Source organism: Scyliorhinus torazame, chromosome 8 (genome assembly GCF_047496885.1).
Source record: "Scyliorhinus torazame isolate Kashiwa2021f chromosome 8, sScyTor2.1, whole genome shotgun sequence".
Taxonomy (NCBI): domain Eukaryota; kingdom Metazoa; phylum Chordata; class Chondrichthyes; order Carcharhiniformes; family Scyliorhinidae; genus Scyliorhinus; species Scyliorhinus torazame.
In genome coordinates, this window is record NC_092714.1 from 114,691,193 (window position 1) to 114,716,530 (window position 25,338).

The following is a 25,338-nucleotide window of genomic DNA, read 5'->3' on the forward strand; positions in this document are numbered from 1 at the left end:
AAAATTTCAAGAACTTTATTTGACTATAGATTACCATATTCATAATCATCTTTGCTTTTAAGCTAAGAACAATAAAATATACACAACAAATAACATACATTGTCGAAAGATTCATCTGTGTATCACAAGATAGACTACTTTATGACTCCATGCTACACTTGCCACTTAGAAATAATGCAGTCATTGAGAAACATCTTTTAAAATTTAAAACATTGAATGCAGTTCTTTACTAAGTAAAGTGCAAACCATAAAGCTGTTGCACAGCAACAGATCTTATTCTTCAAAACAAGGTTATAACTACATCATCTTTAAAGCCTGTAAACTACACTCAAAAGTAGAAATAATTTTCCTTATATCAATACACTTATTTTTTGGTCCATTACAAAAAAATCTGTCACATTGTACAGTACAACAGAGGCATAATGCTTGGTATAAGTGCCACAACTTGATATCCGTACTCAAGTATTTTTCTTTGAAATAATGACAAGTATATAAAAATTCACAATTCATTTGTCAGTACCCATGCAGAACATATATTTTCAGTTTGTACAAATATCTGTTTTTAGATTTAATTCTGGCTTTGGAATCCATCCAAACCAAGGGGTATTATTGTCTGCCTGTCTTTCGTAGAATGAATTCATATTTCCTGTTCTGAAAGAAGGCCACTTTCTTGTTCACTTGCAGTGGACAGTTGGGAAAATGCTCGGAATTAATCATTTTACAATATAATCTGGTCCAAAAAATGATTTTTTAATGAAGTTCCTCCCTCCCATTCACTGTTGTAGATATAACCTCTAAAACAAGCTTGTTGCGCGCACAGAAAGTATATAATTCTTCAGCTGAGAATGCATTTTTTGTGTGTTTTTTTTGTTATTTAAGCATTAGGTTCCTGCATACATACACAAGTAACTGATCAATACAATGTGCGAAAAGATCTGTTTAACATATGTGGTCATTTCAGTACATAATTTACTTTTTCAGCAGTAGTGCTGGGATAATACCAAACAATGCTCAAGTATAAACTACAGGCTTGCAGCAGCAATAGCAGCAACAGCAGAGCTTGTGATTATGAATACACTTAGTTGTTATTTGACATAAGGTTAAAGAACCTGCAGAGGCAATCTAGTTTCACTGTCTTGGGCCCAACTTGCATTTTTTTTCAAAGCCAGACCAAATTGTTATCGTTGTAAAATATCCTTACTTCACTATCAAGATACTCAAACTAACTCGTCTTATACTGTATCAGGTTTATTTATATTGGTTAATATCTTGTCAAGTCTTTGCCAAGTCTCAGTTTCCTTCTTAATCAGCAGTGTTGTAGCATAATCATTTGGGTTTTATACAGCTGCTCTGCCTTTCCCAAACCAAGTATCGACGGTGCTGCACAATTTCTAACACTTCCGATAATGCATTAAGTGTGTGTGTTGCATGTAGCTTTATTTGAAGTTTGCTTCTAAAATATAAAACATTGTTCCCTAGTTTTGACTTTGTGAGATTGGATTAATTTAAATACATAGAAAGTGCAATTGCTGTTTTTTGTCCTTTGGTACATTATCATGTGCAAACAACTTCATTATAACAATAGCTTTTTGTGAGGATAATATATTTTTGCCATTTGTGGGTGTTCATGGTCTTGAATAGGTACTGAAAAAGAAATCATGGTGAATTCAGTTTCACTGTAGGCACAAATGGGTTAAGTGACCATGAAGCTGTCAGAATATTTTTAAAGTTCCACTGCTTCACTTAAGCCCTTAGGAAAGGAAACCTAATTACCGTACCTAATCTGGGCTCTGTATGATTCCTGTCGCTCACAAACAGGTTGAGTATTAACTGTCAGTTCCATTAAACCCGTACCAGTGGTTCAAGGCAAGACCCACACCAAAACCTTCCAGGGTGAATAAGGACAGGCAATACATTCTGGGCTTGCCAATGGTACTCGCAGCCCTAGAATGAATAAAAAACAAATCACCCCAGAAATGTAAAGCTTGTCCTCATCACGCTTACATTGAATGCAAATCCACAACACAATGTGCTGTGAACCTGGCGCCCAGTTCAGTGGGAATCAGAATCTCATACAACAGGAGTGTCAGTGAACAAAACACTACTTATTGATCAAGTCTCACGGGAGCAGTTGAAGTGGGAACTATAGCTCGAAAGCTTTACAGTTGTTTTCTTTAAACTGTGGAAACACTTCATGTGAAATAACTGAATTTTGAGTACTTTTAATGGAGCTTGAACACTGACCATCAATGAGTCTGAATAATTTTAAATAAATGTACATTAAGTAAATAACTGTCTTGATAACTCACATAAAGATTATGTGCATACATTTGATGATAGTGATTAATTATAAAAGTAATGATGGATGTTTAAAGTTAAGCAGAAAAATTGAAATGAGACAGTAAAACAAAAATGAGTAACAATTAAACAGAATGTAGAATTTAAAGAATAGGGTTGGATGCTGTAGAGACAGGAGTCAAGTTAATGGGACTGATGCCCATCTGAGTCTTTCTCTCCTGAGCTCCTATCTATCCCTGACCTTCTATTTTTCTCCAACCCCCCTCTTCAACAGTGCCAAATCCATCACATTTCTATCTTTCTTTTACCCTGAAGAGAACTCGAAATGTGAATTCTCACACTCCAAAGATTCTGTCAGACCATTTTCCAGCATTTTCTGTGTTTAATTTCAGATATCCTGCATTTGCAGTATTTTGATTTTATTCACATTAAGGAGTGTTCCTAATTTACCTTTCAGAATTTTGTGGAAGTAATTTTCACCCTCATATTTGGGCGGTAAAATGACAGAGTGGGCTACTTGTCCATCAAAGAACCAGGCTGGTTTTTGTTCCATTGAGCTCAGTGGAAATAAAAATCAGGTAGACAACCTGCCTCTGCCCATTTATTTGACCATGCGATCAAGGTTCAAATGGGCTGTTATATTCCTAACTGATTCTCATGTGTGATCTGTCTGAAAACAAGTGATGTGCATATATGCGTTCTTCTGACTTTTGACAATAATCCCTTCCTTCTACTTTTACCTTGATCCTTAGTTTATGTTCCGAATTTACCATGTTACATTTCCCAATGTGGGAAGAGTTCAGGAGTTCTTGAGCGGAATCTCGTTCACATGTGACAAGTCTTGTCTGCCGGCTAGACAGCCGGCAAGAGGTCTACCCTGCCGTTTTTGGGAATGCCCACCCAACTACATGGCAATCAGGCAGTGGCATGGCCAGCATCAGGTCTAAGCCTGACAAGAACACCTGGGAGTGGAAATCTCACCATCAGAGGCCTGCAGCTCCTGTGCTCAGCACCACCACTGAGGAAGACGTGGCTGCTGTCGGAAAGACAGGCACCAGAGTTGCAGGATTGTGGAGCAACCATATCTACAGGTAAATAATGTGGGAGGGTTTATGGGATCGGGGTTTACAGGGAGATTGGCGCAAGGCTCTCAGTGGGCCCATGCCTTCTTCGTGTGCATTACCTTGATAAGGCACTAAGTGCTTTTGATCGATGGACTGCCGCCGCCTCCCCCCCTCCCCCTCCAGAGTTGACAAGCTGGCTGCAGGGTTTTAGCTGTTGTGCATGTCACATGATAACAGACTGGTCTGTCGTTGGGTTCAAACTTAATTGTGGTGGAGAAGGGAAGACAGCGAAGGTCTGGTATGTCACGACCTTGTCTAAGTAAATGTCTTTCCCTTCTCCAAGCTCATTTCCATGAGAGTATAAGATTTTGGCTCTTGTATTCTGTGCCTTCAGTCAGTGCAAGCATGTCATGGTAAGATGATATACTTGCTGACCCAATGGTGGATCTGGGGACCACTGAATGAAATGAAATGAAAATCACTTATTGTCAGGGCATCAGCTTTCCTTGGCCAGGCTACTTCCACAGGACTTTCCAACCTTGCTGCAATGTTAAATGCTGAAGATGCACACATTGCATCATGGAAGTCCACTAATAGATGACATTGTAGGGTTGGCAGTGGAGAAATGGGCCAGGCACACGTTGGGACTTAAGATGAAATGTGCTGACTCATGGGTTTTCAGGACCCTTCTCTTTGGTTAGCAACCTTCAGTAACAAAACATTCCAAAGTGTGTTATAGGGGAACCATAGCTACCAAGCTAGACATAAGTTAGAAGAGATGATCAAAGGCACAGTCAAAGAAGGAAGTTTTGAGGATGCTTTTTGAAGGCTGTGTGTGGTCCCTGTTCATTCTCCAAGTCATGGTGTATTCTAAAGGGAATGTCTACTCACGCATCCATGCCTGATAAGAACAGGTTTATGCAGAATCTTTGAAGTCAGCAAAAGCTCCTTCAGCAATAGCCACACCACTCCCTATTGGCATGTGCAACTTGAAACAACTATGGAAAGCACCCAAAAATTTGTAGAATCACAGCAACATTGAGAAGAAGTCAACCATAGTTAATCTGTACGTAGTTGCTAAAATCTTTAAATACCGTGATGGGGTGATGGATGGGTTGGGTCCTTCCTGCTGTGTGTTCAGTTATGCGAAGCCAGGAGGGGGCATTGGCTGGAGCGCTAAGCTCCAAAATGACATTACTGGTGTCAAATCAATGTTATATGATGAGGACATTAATTAATTAATAATTACTTATTGTCACGAGTAGGCTTTAATGAAGTTACTCTGAAAAGGCCCTAGTCGCCACATTCCGCCGCCTGTTCGGGGAGGCTGGTACGGGAATTGAACCCGTGCTGCTGACATTGTTCTGTATTACAAGCCAGCGATTTAGCCCACTGTGCTAAACCAACGCCTAAATCATAAACTGACAACTCTGCATGACTTCAGTGGTTGTTCACTGTGCCCTTGCCAATACCTGCACCAATACAGTATCCAGCGTGATTCACTCCACATGTGTGCATCTGCTGCAGATGACATTTGGGAGTACTGAGGGCACAAATAGCCTCAAAAAACAGGAGCAAAGAAGCTCAATTTCTCAGCCCTCGATATTTTGGTTAAGCTTGGAATTTAAATTCTGCCCTTTCACAATCTAGTTTGACTTTAATGTAATATGCATTGACCAATCGAAGGAATGTCCTCCAACCTGCTGATAAATGATCAATGTACTCTGCTCAATGGCACTGTTTGAAATGGCCGTCCCATATAATTATTAGACATTACTATGGTCACTGTTGCACGTCGATAGTTATTTTACATTGGATGATAGGAAACATCTCCTCATACTAAATATGGCAAGGTTACTTTGACTTGGTTCTGTTTCAAATTGATCATTCCAATTCCAACAAGCAATGAATATTCAGTGACTGAATTAATGCAATTTTCAGGGGTAATCTGGTGGCGAATATACTGAAAAAAACAAAATTCATTATCTTGCAGCCCAGTAAAACAGAAGGTAATCATCCTTGGGATGCCTTATTACACACACTCCTTCAAGCAAATGACCTTACTGACTTGTAGACTCTGTATATAGGGAGAGGTTTATGGGCTTTTTAAGCCTGTAAAATGCCAGTGTCTTCATTTGACTGCAAACAAATACATTACAATGAGACCATTCACATACTGAAGCAAAAATGATAGAGTTCAGCTCAGTCTATTCAAAACGTTCCATATAAAACAGCATAATTTTGATGTAATTGTAATGTACTGCACGAAGGTACAATCTGTCTCTAAGATTAGAAAACCCTTTACTCTTTCTGCCATTTTGCACCGGGGGACTGCTTCACTCTGGCTGATTTAACTCACTGGTCTCAGCCATTCTTCACTGGCCACTAGTGACAACTGCAGTACTTCTGCAAAGTACTCTAGGTGAGACAGGAGTTCAGTGAAGTGGAGAAGTTAACCGTGCGCCTTGCTGCACTCCCACACTAAGCCATGTTTGTGCTATGATCTGATTAATTCTCAATAGTTAGATCTATTCAAAATTCCAATGTACCTAAAACTTGAACAACTCTGATTTACCTGCATACAGTTGATTATTTTATGCAGGGAGTACAAGTCCTGGTTGCGTTACCATTAAATAAAAAAAGTCTTTATTTCAAAATTAAAGGGACAAATGGAGATTTGAATGGGGAGATAAGCCAGTTGTACCAATGGGCAGAATGAATGTAGGTGCAAAAATGACAGAAATAAACAATTAATACACAGTCATAAATACCTAGAATATTTTTGCAGGAGTGCCAATAACTAATTTGACAAAATTGTTTAAAATTATTGCAAATTATAATGGCGGGTTTGAAAAACAAAGATTTCTTAATTATACACCTATCACACATTCACATAATGCAATCATGATTTTATTGCTGATCTGATTGCAGATTTGAAGAGAGTTTCATTTGAGCTTTATTGTTTGCAGGGCTCTCTGAAACTTCATTAGTATAAGTCCAACTTTAACATCGGGCAGGTAACATGGGCAGGTAAGTGGGTACAGAGTGACTGGATAATGGGTGCAGAGCGGGAGGCCAGCTGGCAGGGCACAGGCGGGAAGTCGGTGGTGCAGTCAGAGCTCCAGACGTCGGTCGGAATAGCACGGGCAGACAGTGGGCAAAGCGTGGATGGGCAACTGGAGGAGTGCAGGAGGGCAAAGGTTGGGAGTGTGAGGTAAGCAAGGGATGAATCATGGGCAGGTGCCATTCTTGCTGGGCCGAGCTATTTGAGATCCTGATTTACATTCTGGTCTGCTGGTGAGCTGCAAGTGTCCAGATGCATTTTGCTGGTTTTCAAAGAGTGGGAAATCACTGTTGGTGAGAGTCTGTGGGTGGGATGTGGGGGAGGGGGCTGTCGGGGAATGGTATGAGATAATCCTCGAGAGCCTCAGAAATCCCAACAGCAACCAGTTTTTGTTTTGTAGGCTCAGGGAAAAACGCTCTGTTCCTCTTTGCCCCATACTAAAATCAAATGGTCCCATGTCTTAGAGGAACTGATTTGGCTGCGTATCTCCCAGCGAAAATAGCTTTCCAACAGACTCTGACCAGTTTTTCCTTGTATTTGCAGTCAGCGTCCTATGCATGTCATGGAACCTCAATTTGCAAACTGTCATAAATCTCCCGAACGCTGAAGGTCACCTGGAAAGCCCGATGTGAAAGGCCTGGGCAGAAATGGAAGGTAGGGTTGGCATTTACAGCACTGTTATTTTAATTTGAATGCCTCATTTCAGTGGGCAGGCTGATTAAATTTTGACTTATTGTGCTCTGTGGATAGACTCTACTGGTGCATTAACACATGGCTTCGTAATGTGGCAGTAATTGGAGTGGAAACGGATTCTCTGCGTTCTAGTGAGTAATGTTTGTGAGCTAATGGGGACGTGAATGCAGATCCATTCTTGAGCAGTTTCTCATCATCCGCTACACATATGTTCAGAGAATCATGTGAAACATGGGAGCAGAAAAGAAAAGGAAAAACAAGATAAAATCCATGAGCTCAAATTCTTCACCGGCTCTTTTCATCCTAATTTATTTTTAATTAGTCGACTTGCAAGGGCAAGGCTGCCTTTCTGGGTCGGGAAAAGAACTCATGTCACTTTTTATCATTGGCATACCACAATAAATCACACATAAGCCACAGAACGATGTTATCATGACCAAAGTGGAATTAAGACACCTATTTATATGGAGGGACATAGCTTTCCCAAGAATCTTACAAAGGTAACAATGCCCTTGCAAACAAACTATAATCGTTTGTGTCCAGAATCTAATGCAAAGCCAACTAACCTTGGAATTAAATTGGAGTCAGTGTACTATGAAAATACTTACATCATGACTCACCAGTATAAAGTAAGCAGTCAAAAATGATTATATTTAATACCAGGCCTGTCGAGAAACTGTTCATACATGGGTTTCAATGTATGAGTGGGTGTGCACCAGAGGCGGTGTAGGTGTTGGAGCAGCTTGTTCAGTTGCCCCGTTTATTGATTCCGTGGCTGCATTGTTCTGACAGATATCCATGAAAAGCTCTACGTAGGTTTGTTTCCATCCCTGAAACTCTTTGGATGTCAAGCTGGGATTGTCTAGAATCTTGTCTATAATCGCTACCTCTCCTTCTTTTGCCTGAGGGTGAAAAGACAGAAAATAAAATCCACATCATTAACGAAACAAGAAATAAAAATACAACAGCAATACTTGTGTTCAACAAGTTCAGTACATTATTAGAATTCAGTTGTTTAGTAGAACTGTTATCCATAGATTTCCAACAAAATCACTTGTCTTTTATTGTGCTGCTTTCTAAAAGTAGGCTTGTGTATATTAAAGCCTGGGAAATATCAATGGAAGAGCCAGATAAACATTGTAGACACCGAATTCCAACCTCAAGGCAATTGGCAGGTCTCGTCCAGGAACATTGTTACAGGGTTCCTATGCTAAAATAAATAGTTTTATGACTACATTTCTTTGATTCCTTTGTGTTGATTATGTAATTATGTTTATTTTTATACTTGTGTACTCAAGGCTTGACAATTAACCTGGCTGGCAAAATCAATTGGAGCAATTTACTTTTAGCAGCCTGATTAGTTAGATGTGTTGTACTTGCCGATTTGTAAGCAGCTGTACTGAAAAATAAGTGAGTAATTTGATTGGTAGTTGGTAAGTTTTTCGATCTGTCAAGTGGAAGACAGGGCATGTTTTTGATCAACTCAGATAGCCACTTGACTAAATGTGACCCAAGATTCAAGTCAATCTTGCTTTTCTTTGAAACTGAGTGATTACTTCGAGGAGCGGCGATGTCTTTCAGAGGTATTTTTTTGTTTGCTCCGGGGATGTGGGCATCACTGGCTGGGCCAGCATTTATTGCTCATTCCTAAATGCCCTCCATTTCAGTCTACAATGCTGTGGATCTGGAGACCAGGTAAATATTGCAGATTTCCCTCCCTCAAGGACATTAGAAAACTGGATGGGTTTTTATGATAATCAACAATGGTTTCGTGGTCATCATTAGACTTTTCATTCCAGATTTTTTTTTTGTTGAATTCAAATTCCACCATCTGCCATGGTGTGATTTGAACCAAGGTCCTTGGATCTTGTCCTGGGTCTCTGGATTATTAGTCCAGTGACAATACCACTATGCCCCTGACTCGTAAGACAGTTATCTGTCTTAATTCGACAGATAGCTGAAATAGGTGAAATTAAGTGTAAATAAAATAGTTCACAGAAATTTGATAAGATTTACTAAAGGGTAGAACTTTTGCACTCGCAAAGATGGAGATGAGACACTAAAAACCAACAACCTTTTAGGCATTCAGCATGAGCATGAATATATATTCGAGGACTCTATTAAACATAGGTGGAATTCTTCCATTTTGAGACTAATTGCGGTGCTCGGCGGCGCGAGTGGCACCTGCCCCAGATTCTGCATTTGGAACCTCATTAATTATGCCCAAGTGCGTCCCCCTCTGACTCGAAAGAGAAAATGCTGGAAAATCTCAGCAAGTCTGGCAGCATCTGTAGGGAGAGAAAAGAGCTAACGTTTTGAGTCCGATGACTCTCTGTCAAAGCTAACACACAGAGAAAGTGGGAAATATTTATACTGTGGAGTGAGAATGAAAGATGAGTCATGGCCACAGAAACCCAGGGAAACCAGGTGCTAATGGCCACAGAAACCACGGGGAAAGAGTTCTAATGGCAGTCCCCAGAGAGGACAAAAGATGTGAAAGGTCAAACAGCAGGGAAACTAACATCAGAGGATGAACTATAGATGGGGAGGGGAAGGGGGCAGCAAAGAGGAGAAAGGTGAAGGACAGGTGATTCTCCTGGTGGGCTGGCAGCTGATTCAGCTGCCCACTCGCCCACCTTCAGCTGATGGGTTCAAAGGCCCCAGCACCATATTTAAATACCAGTCCAGCACATTCCTATCACTCTCTCCAACCCAGAGGGAAAAGAAATCTGTTCTTCCATTCAAGCACCCTTCCCTTGCCTGAGGCCATCACCTGTGAGGGGCCCATGCCCCACTTGGACCTTTATCCACCCCATCTGGAGTCTTTGTGCATCACTTTACAGCAAACAATGTGGTATCCCTTGACCCCTTATTTGTGAGCTTTTCATGCAGTCTTGTCAGTGTCCAGTTTCCCTCCCCTCGGTCTTCCCTCTGCCTTCCATTGTTTGTCTTCTTCACCCACCTCCTTGCCCCTCTGTCTGCCATTGTGAGCACAAGCCCTTCCCTTACCCCCCTTGCACAGTCCTCCTTCCACATTCCCCCCCCCCCCTTGTCTTCACATGTAAATGGATTAGATGTTGACCTGGGTGTGCTGCAGCCTACCTCACTTTAAACGTAAAGATAAATCTCTGTTCATTGGAAAACGTCAACTGTTTGACAAACTTGCTTTAGGGACAAGTAACATCATCTTAAAATTGCTCAAATATATAAAATATAAAAGATATAAAGAACAAACAAAGAACAAAGAAATGTACAGCACAGGAACAGGCCCTTCGGCCCTCCAAGCCCGTGCCGACCATGCTGCCCGACTAAACTACAATCTTCTACACTTCCTGGGTCCGTATCCTTCTATTCCCATCCTATTCATGTATTTGTCAAGATGCCCCTTAAATGTCCCTATCGTCCCTGCTTCCACCACCTCCTCCGGTAGCGAGTTCCAGGCACCCACTACCCTCTGCGTAAAAAACTTGCCTCGTACATCTACTCTAAACCTTGCCCTTCTCACCTTAAACCTATGCCCCCTAGTAATTGACCCCTCTACCCTGGGGAAAAGCCTCTGACTATCCACTCTGTCTATGCCCCTCATAATTTTGTATACCTCTATCAGGTCTCCCCTCAACCTCCTTCGTTCCAGTGAGTTTCCTAATTATTTATTAAGACTGAATTCACAAAAAATACAAAGGCAGGAGTTTATTATATTTTAACTATTTTCAACTTCCAAATTAATAGATCAGGGGATCTATTCAACATTTTCCATTCTTTTAAAAGAAGTAAATATAATTAAATAGTAAAGTGAACAGCACACTTGGATGCATCAAAAGGAAGCAACAGGGAGAAAAATTAAAGAAAAATAACTAGACATACAGAAATTCAGTAAAAATGTTCCATTTTAACAAAACTTGTGTGGTCAGTTTTGTACATTTGACAGAGTGCTGCCACAGGAAACTGTCACGCAAATAAGCCTCCAACAGCAACTCCCAGGATGTCCATTACCCAATGCAGTAGTTACTTAGACAGTTGTGATTTGGGGAATGTTTGTAGAGTCAGCAAGATTGGTGCAGCCAGAATCTATTTTATTTTGGAGCCTGGTTCCCATTGCCATGAACAGCAGGCATTGCACAATTAATGCATCTGTTAATCTGCCGGTTTGCAGATCTGGCTGAGAATATATCTGCCACGCCTGATACAGACCCAAGGCTCAGGCAAAAAGTGCTTCACCAATACCGACCATAAACTCCCTGTTAAAAGGCTGAGAACTAAAGACAATGCTCATTCGTCTTGGCATTGCAAGCTATCACCAAAACCACTTACTTCCAGCTCCACAATATTGCTAGCTTTGCTTCCCGTTAAAACCCTCATCCAATGGTTTTTTCAAAGCCACACTCAATTTCTCCAAAGCTTTGTAAAATGACCCATCATTGGTCCTGCCTCAGCACAACTTCTGCTGAAACCCTAATCAATGCCTTTGTTTCCCTAAGCTTAACTGTTGCAAGTCTCTTCTAGCTGGCCTCCCATTTGACAACCTCCATAAAAACTACTGCTCCATTTCCTTTTTCGCACCAAGTCTCACTTACTCTTCTGCCTTGTGCTCGCTGACTAAGATTGGACTCCTGGTGTGTCAGCTCCTCAATTTTCAAATTCTCATCCTGGTTTCCAAGTTACTCCATGGCCTTGCCCTTCCATATATCTGTAACCTCATCCAGTCTTACAAGGCTTTGTGTTCCATTGGCTCCTCTGGTTCTCGCCTCTTTCACATCCTGTGGGTTTCCTCCGGGTGCTCCGGTTTCCACCCACAGTCCAAAGATGTGCAGGTTAGGTGGATTGGCCATGCTAAATTGGCCTTAGTGTCCAAAAAATGTTAGTTGGGGTTACGGGGATAGGGTGGAGGTGTGGGCTTGGGTAGGGCTCTCTTTCCAAGGGCCGGTGCAGACTCGATGGGCCAAATGGCCTCCATCTGCACTGTAAATTCTATGATCCCTAACTTTAAACGCTCTACAAATGGCAGCCATGCCTTCTGCTGGCTAGATCCTAAAGTCAGAGCCCCTTCTCGAAAACATTCTGCCTCTTTGGCTTCTTTTATATGTTCATTCGACCATACTTCAATAATCAAGCTTCTGGTCACTTCTGCTAGTATCTCTTCATGTGGCTGAGTGTTAAATAGTATTTGATAATGTTCTGATGAAGCATCCTGGGACATTTTACCACATTAAAAGTGCTACTTTAAAAAAATGTATTTTAAAATTATTTAAAAATAAATAAATTTAGAGTATCCAATTCATTTTTTCCAATTAAGGGGCAATTTAACCTGGGCAATCCACCAACCCTGCGAAACCCACGCAAACACGGGGAGAATGTGCAAACGCCACACAGACAGTGTCCCAGAGCCGGGATCGAACCTGGGACCTCAGTGCCATGAGACAACAGTGCTAACACTGCACCACCGTGCTGCCCTTAAAAGTGCTATTTAAATGCAAACTGTTGTAGTTGTTCTCAATAAACCTCAAGAGATCAATCTTGAACATCTTACCTATTCAGAACTCCGCAACTTGGAATATATTCTGCATTATGTCGTGCCCTTCCTGATATCCAGTGGCTTGCTATTGTCCAATACATTGTCTGCAAAATTTTTGTCCTTGCCTATAAATCCATCCATGGACTCACTCTACTGCTGAAACTGTCCTTAACCCTACATGCCAGCCCCCACTCTGCCCTATTTTATCTGTCCTCACCTTCAATCGAATACTCAGAACTGATCCCCTTGATCTCACCATAACTCTCCAAATTCCAGCTGACCTCCAAAATATCTTTGAACTGTAATGTATCAGAATATCTGGAGATCATGGTGCCTTAGAAATGATATACAAGTCTCATTTGTTATTGTTGAGTTTAGCCCAGCTGTGTATTGTTTGCCTGCTCTAACCTGGGCTAATTGCAACATCTTTCATGGTACTCAGGTCAAACATCAGGGTTTATTCCAACATATGTGCAGTTTTGAGCTGCATAAAGTTGCTGCACCATTGGGGATCTGCTACATTCAAAGAGTTAATACAACAACATAGTAAAACAGAATAATAACAAATCATGTTTATGTAGTACACTTAACACAGCAAAACATCCCAAAGCACTTCACAGTTCAGGATTGCACCTCATCAAGGAATAAACTTGCTATAGTACAGAAACAGGCTGCGAAAAACTCAGGCTCATTTTCCATTTTAAGCCAGCACAGTGATAACCATGAAGTCGAGGTAAAGCTGGGTATCAGCTTACTTACGAAAGGCAACCCGTACTTCTGTATAACTCTGCCAAAAAATAGGCATCTCGGTGAGGAATAGGAGAGGGTCGAGGATGGAACCTTGGGGAGCAGCAGAGATGACTCTGCAGGCACGGGACAAGATTCTATTGCAGGACATGTTGGATTCAGTAGTATAGGTAGTTACAGAACTACATGAGCACAGTATTACAAAAGTGAACTGCAGAGACGAGACACGGAGTAGGATACCATGGTTGACTGAATCAAAAGAGGGAAAGCGTTACAGGAGAACCTGGAGGTCTAATGCTCAATGGTTAAAATCGTACAGAATATTGTTGGTTACTCTAAGCACTCTATGTCTTGGTGTTGTGTAGGGTAGTAACTAAATTGAAAGGATGGGAGTAGGAAATGCTGGATTTCAAGTTAGGTGGTGATGAGGCATTCCAGACCCTTAGAAAGAAAGGGTAGGTTGGGGGAAAAAAACAGTGAAGTTACAGCCAGTTAATTCTGACTTATTTAACAGTAATGATTTCCTTAACAAAAAAGGGAATGTCCTACCTTAATTGTGCTCTTTAGAATTCTAAGCTTATGCAATTTTTCATTGATAACTGGATTGTCGCATCTCTTTACAAAGGACTTCTTGAATTCCTGTTTGGTGGAAAGGCGATGCTCTCCTAATGGAGACACACTGGCGTTCTCCAGTGCCTTGTACAAATCCTGCAAAGAGTCGCCAATTTTCTCTGGTGTGGGTTCTGGTAAAGAATTAAATTCAATGAGTCTAGGATAAGTGAACGTCTAATTGCAGCATTCTCTCTTCATAAAGTGTCTGATATAATCCTGATTTGAAAGAAAAATAAGCGAGACTGAATGCTGAGTTAGTTCACTGGCTGCACTAAAACTCTCGACCACAGTCCACATGTAGAATGGAAAGCTTATTTATAAAAGCTGAACTGGCTCCTGTTAACCTTGATACATCTGGGTCACCTGGTTTGACCACATGATTGCTTTCAGTCTAACTACAACATTTACAAGCTAATTTGGAACTTCAAGAGCCAAGGAAACCCTACAGCAAAAATGAGGAACCAACTATGTTAGCCAAAGAATTATTCAATAAATTCATAGGCAAAGACCACCATTAGTTGTTACTAACAAAGTCTCTTCAAAGTGCGGTAACACTTTATAGCACACTTTCAGCATCTTTTAAACAAAATAGCCTCAGTTACTGCCATGAAGATTGCCCCATTGCTGAGCAATAACTTGGTGACTAATCAAATCAATGGTTATGTGGTCTCTTAAATTTTACTATTTTTTTTACTGTGATCTTGTACCTTCTTTGGTGAAGTATCAGTACAAACCTGAGACCTATTTTTGATCATATGTGGAATACAATGTAAACAACCACATTGTTAGTGTCATTCAGAACCTCCACAAACAAATTCCTCTGTTGGCCAAAATGAAGTTACATTTGTAAATAGAACACAATTTACAGCACTGCAAGGGGCAAGAAGCTGAATGAGAATGAAGGAGACGTTCTAAAAAGCAATGGGCAGCTGTGCAACATCAGTACATTACTTTAGCTGAGGAACAGTGATTGGCTCTGGAGTCATAACAGGTTAATATAATTGTAACTCAGAAGACCACTGGAGATATTTTAAATCTATAAAAGCAATATAGAAAAATAATCACAGCGTTCAAGACATGAGTGGCTGACTAAGGGAAACAGTAGATGACGGTACAAGTAGGAATGGGCAGAGAGAAAACAAAAGGATCTCATTTAACACCACGATAACACAAAGTAGGAATAAAGTATCAGTACAAGGTTACAACTGCAACACACAAAGGCTTCAGCATCGAAAAGTACTCAATTTCTCTCAGCCAGGTTTTGTGCCTCAGCTGGTATTACACTTTAACTATACTGCAGAATTGGGGGTCACCATTCCAACTGGAAAAGATGCTGATTCCCTTTCATATCAGGCAGCTGATGACAGACAAGTTGCACATGTCATGGGAGTGATTATTTCTGAACCATCAGCTAACAATATGACAGATCTTCAGCAGGTTGTTTATCACAAGAAAAACAGGAAAGTTCTTCTTTTATGTGCTGTGTTAGAAACAGAAGCAAAACTACTTATTCAAAGAAATTCTTCCCTTGAAGAGAACCAACCTCCTTTCAAATAAAGCCAAAGAATGCTCAATATCTAGTGATAGGATATCCCAATAGTGACAAAGACCATAATTTTTATTTGAGAGCAACAACAACTTAATGATAGAGAGGATAAGGCAGCAAATAGGACTCTTTAGGTTGCAGAGTGTGGTTCAAGCTGGAATAAAAGTCGGCAAGGGGACGAGAATGTGTGGCAAGGGTATAGAGTTTGGAGTGAGGCCAAAGATGATGGCTTCAAATCCCCTTGGCTTGAGGGAACAATTATAGGGGTTCACAGCGGGGGAACAACCAAGGTGGGAGAGAGAGTACAGGTTTTACTGGGGACAAGAGATCAAAAGTGGAGGTGATTGCACAGATTGGCAAACTTTGTAAATATTACTAACATTTTTTTCGGCATTTCTGTTGTTTAATTAAAATCCTCATTCAGGAGGTGCTCCGGAGAGTGATTGCCTCCACCTTGTGCGCAAGGTTGGGGCTGATACAGCTGAAGGTGGTATACAGAGCACATCTCACGAGGGCGAGGATGAGCCGATTCTTTGAAGGAGTAGAAGATGTGTGTGAATGTTGCGGGGCCCGGGGGAGGTTGGGGGGGGGGGGGGGGGGGTGCCAATCACGTTCATATGTTTTGGTCCAGTCCAAAGCTAGAGGATTATGGAAGGAGGTTCTTAGGGTAATTTCTAAAGTGGTGCACGTGAAACTGAACCCGGGCCCCCTGGAGGCCATATTCGGGGTGTTGGACCAGCCAGGATTGGAAACGGGTGCGGAGGCAGATGTCGTAGCCTTTGCCTCGTTGATTGCCTGAAGGCGTATCCTGATGGGTTGGAGAACAGCCTCTCCGCCCTGTGCCCTGGCATGGCGGGGGGATCTGTTGGAATTCTTGATGCTTGAGAAGGTTAAGTTTGAACTGAGGGGAAGGATGGAGGGTTTCTACAATTCATGGGCATTATTCATTATGCACTTTCAAGAACTGGATAACATCGAACATTAGTTGTGGGGGGGGCGATGGTGTTAATGGTGGCTATGGGTGATTCGTGATTCCTTTTTGTCAGTTGTTTATGTGAACATGTGGGCAAATATTTGGGGTTTGGTGGGAGGATGGGATTGGTGTTATTGATACGGGGATTGACATATTTGTCACGGATTATTGTTTATTACTGATTATTGTTTATTATTAGTGGGTGTAAATTTGCGAAAATGCGAAAAAGGAGGAGAATAAAGAAATATTTTTTTGTTTTAAATCTTCATTCAGGATACCATATCGAACATCTTTTAAAATGGCAACATGGAAAATTGCAAATGCCAATAATTAGTGTTTATTAAGCACTGTTCTCACCCAGCCACTGCAACTAATAGCACATGCAACTTGTTTGGTTAAGGCCAATTCCTGCAAGGTCATCCCGTATTAATGAGCTGTAAATTTAGGATGCTTACACACACATCAGTTATCTATCATTCCAGGCATGTACAGAACCTGGATAGAATTAAACATCTCTTAGTGATTACATGACAACTGGAGCGAGCAATCTGACATAAACTGTCATAGTGGAAGATAATCCCAGGGCTCAGTCAGTGACTACACAAGCACATGATCAACAAGATTCTTTGCCCAGTAAAGCAAAGCAAATTATTTGTTTAAAGGAAACTAGCAGTTACAAAGACTATTAAATCAGATCACAAATGGAAATATTTTCAATGAATAAGGATGAATTTCTAAGTGATGAAAGTTAAAAGTCCACACTGACCCACCTGATTGATGACTTCGGCTCAAACATTTTCTGATGGACAAAGGATTGTGTGGCATTAGGATTTAACTTGTCGAGAAACATTAGCCAGGGTTACAAAATACAATGCAATGAAAACCTTCAGGTCAGTCTGTTACAATGTTAGAAGAGTGTTATTAATTTGTGGTCATTAGTTACAGAAAACCATCAGAGACGACATGATATGGGTCAATGTCAACATGAAGAAACAGCTGCACCGCAGGAAAGGTGATGTGCCAAAAGCAGGAGGAAGACTGTCAGTACGTCTAAGGTCAGAACCTTTTACACAACATTCAGCATTTATGGTGCTGTTTATACAAGAGCTGGTTTAATAATATTGAGATTTTCCTTTCTAAGAGTTTGTGGATAATCAAATAAACGTTTCATATCAGATGGAGTTTGAAAGCTGCCAAATTAACTGTTTTGCTGAATAAATCACAATGGATATTTATCTCTTGATTTCCGTGTCACCATGAAAGTTACCTGCGGGAGACAGGTCTGAAATGGGTAATAGTCTGTGCCTGGCGGCGAAAGCACTAAAGTATGTGTCCCGTCTTTATGAGCTGACTCCACTGTACTGTGTAATAGTCTGCACTCTGCAAGCTCCGTTTAAACCCCAGGAGATTGTTAGAGAGACGCTCAATTGCTTTTATCCACCCAACAAAATCACATATCAAGCCCAGCTTTTAGAGTCGTTAATGTTGACATTCATGCCCAATGGCCACCATATCCAAATTTTGTTACCCTATCATTCAACATGTAACCATTTGCCCAGGACAGATCTTAACTGCTTTTGTGCATATTAGTGTTTAAATATGAACAACAATAGTAACATAACCTGTCTCTATATATTTATGAATACCATGCAACCCTAAATATGTCTGATTCAATTCACTATGTAAAATGTGTGTGTCGGGAAATATCATGTTTTACATGTACCATGACTGTTATAGTTATGTTAAATACATGTATATCAAAGTACTATGTTTCCCCATAGGTACAACTTAACAGGGAAGCCATTTGGTAGTACAGACTTGAGAATTGATGAAAAAATGTATTTTGCCAAAGCTCTTAATCTTACACTCAACGGGACAATCGCAAGAAACCCAGTGTCAGGGGAAACAACAACTTTATATTTTATGAGAAGAGTGTGCTGATTGTTGGACTCTGATTGGTAGAGGTGTTGCCATGGAGAATGCACCAGTTGTTGTGACTGGCAGTTAATTGCCAAGCATTGTTTGAAATTTAAACCAGGCAATTTGACTCTGATTGGTCAAGGCATTGCCCTGAGGAATGAATCAGCGAATGGATATCACTTATTTTGTTAAGCTGAAACAGACGCAGAGCTGGAGTCTCTGTTCCAGAGACTAAGTTCTACCACCGGAGTAGAATCACTCTTGGTCTCGCTGGTGCTAGGAGCGGCATCCAAGAGGAATTCAATCTCCTTTTTGCTGCAAATTTATGCATGAAGGGGAGCTTCTGATGGGGGAGCATGGGGGGGGGGGGCATCTGATGGGGACACCTCCATTAAGCACTGACCCCCTTGACCATTGTGGGGTCCACTGCATCAGGGCCATGGTTACAAATAACTTCACCAATCCACATCCGCATGAATCCTGGCTGAAGGGGCTGGAGCATCAGGGGACCTGGAGAATCGGGCTTCCAGCCCATTAATTGGATGCATGTTGGTGCTCATGGCCTACTTGCATGTTGCCACCCGGACGGGGCGTGTAGCTTACTGTTCACTGCCTTCAGGGGACCAGAACATCGGAACGGACTTGACTTCCGACGCCGATCCCATTTTCCAGGTGTCATTCCATTCTCCCACTACCGGCAGCGGAGAATCCACCCCGCAATGTGTATACATGTACATGCAAAGATCAGGCCCCTGTGTATTTGTAGCTTTCTGTTCATGCAAATAAGCCACACTGTGAGTCCATCTGATAATCTAAATTGGTTGTGAGCGTAATTCATAGCACACTGAGGATTATCGAACAAATGCTGACAATCGCAGAATCAGGTCTAATGTTGCGCACCTCGTTTTGCGCTTTGCAAGCATGGGCAGGTTGGGTTGGTCTACACTTTTCCCGCTACTAATAATGGAAGGATACGGATCATATGAAACAGCATGTCCCTTCCACTGCCTGGTTTAAATTTCAAATAATACTTGGCAGTTAGCTGTCAGTCACCATCAACTGGTGCAGTCTCCATGGCAATGCCTCTCTCAGATCCCACTTGCCAACCAATTAGCACCCTATTCTCATACAGTATTGTTTCTCCTGTCCTTGGTGTTCTTGCGATTGTCCTGATGAGTGCCAGATGAAAAGTTTCGACAAAACATGATTGAATTTTTTGAGGAAGTGACTAGGTTTGTAGATGAGGGTAGTGCAGTTGATGTAGCCTACATGGACTTTAGTAAAGCTTTTGACAATGTCCCACATGGGAGACTGATAAAGAAGGTAAGAGCCCATGGGACTCAGGGGAATTTGGCAAACTGGATCTAAAACTGGTTTAGTGGCAGGAGGGTGATGGTTGAAAGTGTTTTTTGTGACTGGAAGCCTGTGTCCAGTGGTGTTCCGCAGGGATCGGTGCTGGGTCCTTTATTATTTGTAGTGCACATTAATGATCTGAATGTGAAGGTAGGAGGTATGATAAGTAAGTTCGCAGGTGACACAAAAATTGGAGGTGTGGTAAATAGTGAGGAGCAAGGCCTTAGATTACAGGATGGGCTGGTTAAATGGGCAGAAAACTGGGAAATGGAATTTAACCATGAAAAGTGTGAGGTAATGCATTCTGGGAGGACTAACAAGGCAAGTGAATATACAATGAATGGTCAGACCCTAGAAGCTGGCTTTTAAAGCAGACCAATGCAAGCCAGCAGCACGGTTCAATTCCCGTACCAGCCTCCCTGAACAGGCGCCGGAATGTGGCGACTAGGGGCTTTTCACAGTAACTTCATTTGAAGCCTGCTTATGACAATAAACGATTTTCATTTCATTTTCATTCATTTCATTTCAGGTACAGAGGATCAAAGGGACCTTGGTGTGGATGTTCACAGATCTCTGAAGTCATCACCACAGGTAGAAAAGGTGGTTAAGAAGCCTTATGGATTCTTGCCTTTATTAACCGAGGCTTTGAATATAAGAGCAAGGAGATTATGCCGGAGCTGTATAAAACACTAGTTAGGCCCCAGCTCAAGTACTATGTGCAGTTCTGGTCACCACACTACAGAAAGGAAGTGATTTCACTGGAGAGGGTGAAGAGGAGATTCACCAAGATGTTGCCTGGGCTGGATCGTTTCAGCTATCGAGAGAGACTGGTTAGGCAGGGGTTGTTTTCCCTGGAGCAGAAAATGCTTAGGGGAAAACCTGACTGAGGTGTACAGACAGGGACATAGATAGACTGGAGAGGAAGGTACTTTTCCCCCTTACTGGAAGGGTCAGTAACCACGGCGCATAGATTTAAGGTAAAGGGAAGAAGGTTTACAGGAGATGTGAGGAAAACCTTTTTCACCCAAAGGGTGGTTGGAATCTAGAACTCACTGCCTGAAACGATGGTTGAGATGGGAACCCTCACAAATTTTAAGAAGTATTTAGATAAGCACTTGAAATACACGTGCTGGAAATAGGATTAGAATAAATAGGTGCTTGATGGTTGGCGCGGATGTGATGGGCCGAAGGGCCTGCTGTAAAATTCTCTGACTCTATCTGTGACTGGAAAATGTTGTTTTCTGCAATAACAGGAACAGTAGATTTTTCAGCTTAACTTGTTAAGAAAGCTGTTCACATGCTGCTACTTGAAATGTGAAACAGAAATGTCACTCAGGCATTACCACTGAGTAAGGTCCTCTGTTACCCATTAAACTCTGCTTTTCCATCACAGTCCATTCCTGTCATGGTATTAAGTCACCCAAGTATGTTGAAACCATCCTAGGCTTTTCACAGGACAAACCTAAGCACTACAGGTATACTGTGCATAATGGCACTATAGCTGATTACACAAAGGCAGATGCTGTAACTTTGACTCGTTAGTTTTCAAAACAATGCATGGTATTAAATTGCCTTATACGTGCACAATAAATATATAGTACATATGCAGAAAAAAAACTTCCATATAATTTACTAGTTTCCCTTATAATACATTGGAGTATTGTGGGTTTTTGTTTGATAACGTGACATTTCTGTTTCACTAAAGAAAAAAATAATAATAATCACTTATTGTCACAAGTAGGCTTCAATGAAGTTACTGTGAAAAGCCCCTAGTTGCCACATTCCGGTGCCTGTTCGGGGAGGCTGGAACGGGAATTGAACCCACGCTGCTGGTCTTGTTTTGCACTACAAGCCAGCCGTCTTAGCCCACTGTGCTAAACCAGCCTTTGTGGTCCAATGTGGAAAAATGTGCTGCTACTCTTATGAACCTTTTATAATTAATAGGCTAATCTAGTTACATTTTAGTTCCAGCTTGGTTTTGATTTTACAAAAAAGATTTCTAGTCTATTTAATCATTATTATTAGATTTGAGTTATTGTTCTTTGCTCAAAGTGCATCTATATTAAACTGACTAAATTTTAATGAGATTGAAAGGAGCCACCAATGATAAGACTGACATCAAATTGTTTCCCTTGCCTTGGCTAACATAAAAGGGATCCAAAGATATTCGATAAGCATATTTAAATGATTGTCAGAGGAATGGTGGGGATAATTAAAGACCAAAATGGAGATCTATTGAAGGAGGCTGAGGTACTAAATGAGTATATTTCATTGGTGTTTAACAAAGAGGAGAGCTTTGCCAAGACTACAATGAACTAGGATGTTGTCATGATACATAGTGAAGAGGACATAAGGAGGCTCCAAAAAGATATAGATAGTTTAACCGAGTGGGCAAAGATCTGGCAAATGGAGTATAACATGGGGAAATGTGAAATTATCCATTATGGCAAAGAGAACAAAAAAGAAGAGTATTATTTAAATGGTGAGTGATTGCAAAGCCTTGAGGCGCAGAGGGACCTGGGTGTCCTAGTGCATGAATCGCAAAAGGTTAGTATGTGAGTAAAGCTAATAAAATGTTATTGTTTATTGTGAGGGGAATTGAATAGAAAAGTAGGGAAGTTGCAGAGGGCATTGGTGGGACCACATGTGGAGTACTTTTTATTGGTCTCCTTATTTAAAGATAGATGTAAATGCTTTGGAAACAGTCAGGTTTACTAGACTGATACCTGGAACGGGAGGTTTGTCTCATAACAAAAGTTTGGACAGGCTAGGCTTGTACCAGCGGGGGTTTAGAAGAGTAAAAGGCAACTTAATTGAAACATAGAAGATCCTGAGAGGTTTTAACAGGGTGAGTGAGGAGAGGATGTTTTCTCATGTGGAATACTCTAGAACTAGTGGTCGTTGTTTAAAAATAATGGGTTGTTCAATTAAGGCAGAGATTAGGTGAATTTTCTCTCTCTGAGGGTTGTGAGTCTTTGAAACTCTCTTCCTCAAAGACGGTGGAAGCTCAGTCTTTGAATATTTTGAAGGCAGAGGTAGATGGATTCTTGAAATGCAAGGGTGAAAGGTTATCATGAGTAGGTTGGAACGTGGAGTTAAAGTTACAATCAGAAAAGCCATGATTCTTATTGGATGGCGTAGCAGGCTCAAGGGGCTGAGTAGCCTACTTCTGCTCCTAATTTATATGTTTGTATGTTTGTTCATACATTCTTCAGAGAAACTCATACAGATTTGAAATGTTAACTGTTTTTCTCTCTCCACAGATGCCACTTGGCTGATTTCCCAGCATTTTGTATACATTATTTCAGATTCCAGCATCCGCAGTATATTGCTTTTATTTTACCACAAATTACAGGTGGCTGGCAAAGATCTAGAAGTGACAAGAACTAGAGCAATAGCTTTATACACATTGAGATAAGATTTGGAATACACTGCCTGATAGGGTGGTGGACATTGATTCAAAACTAGTCTTCAAAAGGAAATTCTGATTAATATTTGAAGAATAAAAAATTGCAGAGATTTGGAACATGGACGGGGCAGCAGGATTAACTGGATTGCTCTGTTAAAGGATCAATTCAGGTTCGACAGGCCAAAGAGTCTTGTTGTGTGTCGCAGCATTCTATGAAAGATACGCAAACATTTCTTCCATAAGCATGTGTAAATTAATGATGTATTCACAGAAAGTAAAGAGCCACAATGTTTTATAACCTCTACCTCAATTTTTAGCAGCTATTGCTGGTGATCCTGCTATTCCCATCTCTATTCCTTTGGACATCATCTTTTGTTTATTTACTTGTCTCATTACCAGTTCTTTTGCTTTGCATAATCATCCCTTTTGTCCTTTAATCTCTCCTTCCTTTCACCCTATCACAAACATTCCCTTTTGTTCTTTCTCCCTCCCCTTTTCCTGCCTATGTACTTACTTCAAACCAGTTACATCTTTAACTTCTCCAGTTCTGATAAAAGATCACTTTCAACTCTTTCATTCTCCACAGATGTTGCCTGACCAGCTATTTCCAACAGTTTCTATTTTTAACTTGTTTAATGTTTTGACATAATTATATTTCACCAATATTACAAATCATGTGTCCAGCAAGTGTCTATAGAGTGTGATTAAAATAGCTTATCATCCAAACAAAGTGTTGTCATTTGTCCCAAGATTGACCCAAAAGTAACAATTTTAAGCTAACATTGTTGATTAGTTGGACCACAGATAGATAGGAAAAACTTTCAACCGCCAACCGATGGCTATTAAGCCAATAATCATAAAGCAGAAATCCACATCGATCAAAGCAATTAGGTCACTCCTATTTTCTTCACAACGTTACCATTCAGAAACCAACAAATGCCACAAAACAGATCAATCAAATTGCTCAAGTTGTTTTTTTACAATTTCTTTGACTAGCCATGCTGTTTCTAGAATTAGCTGTCTATACAGTCGGGAAAGTACCATTATAAAACGAGTACTTAAAAGCACAAATAATTCATCAAAAATTAAATTTAGCTATAAAATTGACCAATGCTGGAAATCCATCCAATAATTTTTGATCTATTTGCCCTATTGTGCTCCTCCCGTGGCTGTAATCTATTCCCAAGATTGATTGGTCCCAGACTTTTGCCTTTGTCCTACATTGCTTCTTGTCCCACATCACAACACTTTCAAAGCCCAATGTCACTTCCATATATTCTCATTTCCATAATCTATCTTCTTCCTCAGGCACTCTTGGTGCAATTCAGTGACCACAACCGGGACCACAACTTTTCACAATATACATTAATGATCTGGAAGAAGGAACTGAAGGCACTGTTGCTAAGTTTGCAGATGATACAACGATCTGTAGAGGGACAGATAGTATTGAGGAAGCAAGGGGGCTGCAGAAGGATTTGGACAAGCTAGGAGAGTGGGCAATGAAGTGGCAAATGAAATACAATGTGGAAAAGTGTGAGGTTATGCACTTTGGAAGGAGGAATTTAGGCATAGACTATTTTCTAAATGGAGAAATACTTAGGAAATCAGACGTACAAAGGGACTTGGCAGTCCTTGTTCATGATTCTCTTAAGGTTAATGTGCAGGTTCAGTCGGCAGTTAAGAAGCCAAATGCAATGTTAGCATTCATGTTAAGAGGGCTAGAATACAAGACCAGGGATGTTGTTCTGAGGCTGTATAAGGCTTTGGTCAGACCCCATTTGGAGTACTGTGAGCAGTTTTGGGCCCCATATATAAGGAAGGATGTGCTGGCCTTAGAAAGGGTCCCAAGGAGGTTCACAAGAATGATCCCTGGAATGAAGAACTTGTTGTATGAGGAACGTTTGAGGACTCTGGATCTGTACTCATTGGAGTTTAGAAGGATGAGGGGGGATCTTATTGAAATTTACAGGATACTGCGAGGCCTGGATAGAGTGGACGTGGCGAGGATGTTTCCACTTGTAGGAAAAACTAGAACCAGAGGACACCATCTCAGACTAAAGGGACGATCCTTTAAAACCGAGATGAGGAGGAATTTCTTCAGCCAGAGGGTGGTGAATCTGTGGAACTCTTTGCCGCAGAAAGCTGTA

General features: G+C 41.0%; 1 protein-coding gene across 4 annotated transcripts in view; it reads right to left on the bottom strand.

Annotated features, from left to right (window-relative positions):
• cnksr2a (connector enhancer of kinase suppressor of Ras 2a) overlaps positions 1 to 25,338 on the bottom strand; it is an 842,905-nt gene continuing 817,567 nt past the window's right edge. For 3 of the 4 annotated variants that reach the window (XM_072514072.1, XM_072514071.1, XM_072514070.1), the window contains 2 exons: positions 13,928 to 14,121; positions 1 to 8,021 (listed from right to left, as the gene is read on the bottom strand). In XM_072514072.1, coding sequence (XP_072370173.1) covers positions 7,800 to 8,021; positions 13,928 to 14,121 — 416 coding nt within the window. In that variant the 3' untranslated portion in view covers positions 1 to 7,799. The remainder of the gene's footprint in view (positions 8,022 to 13,927; positions 14,122 to 25,338) is intronic. The other variant, XM_072514073.1, reaches the window with a different exon arrangement.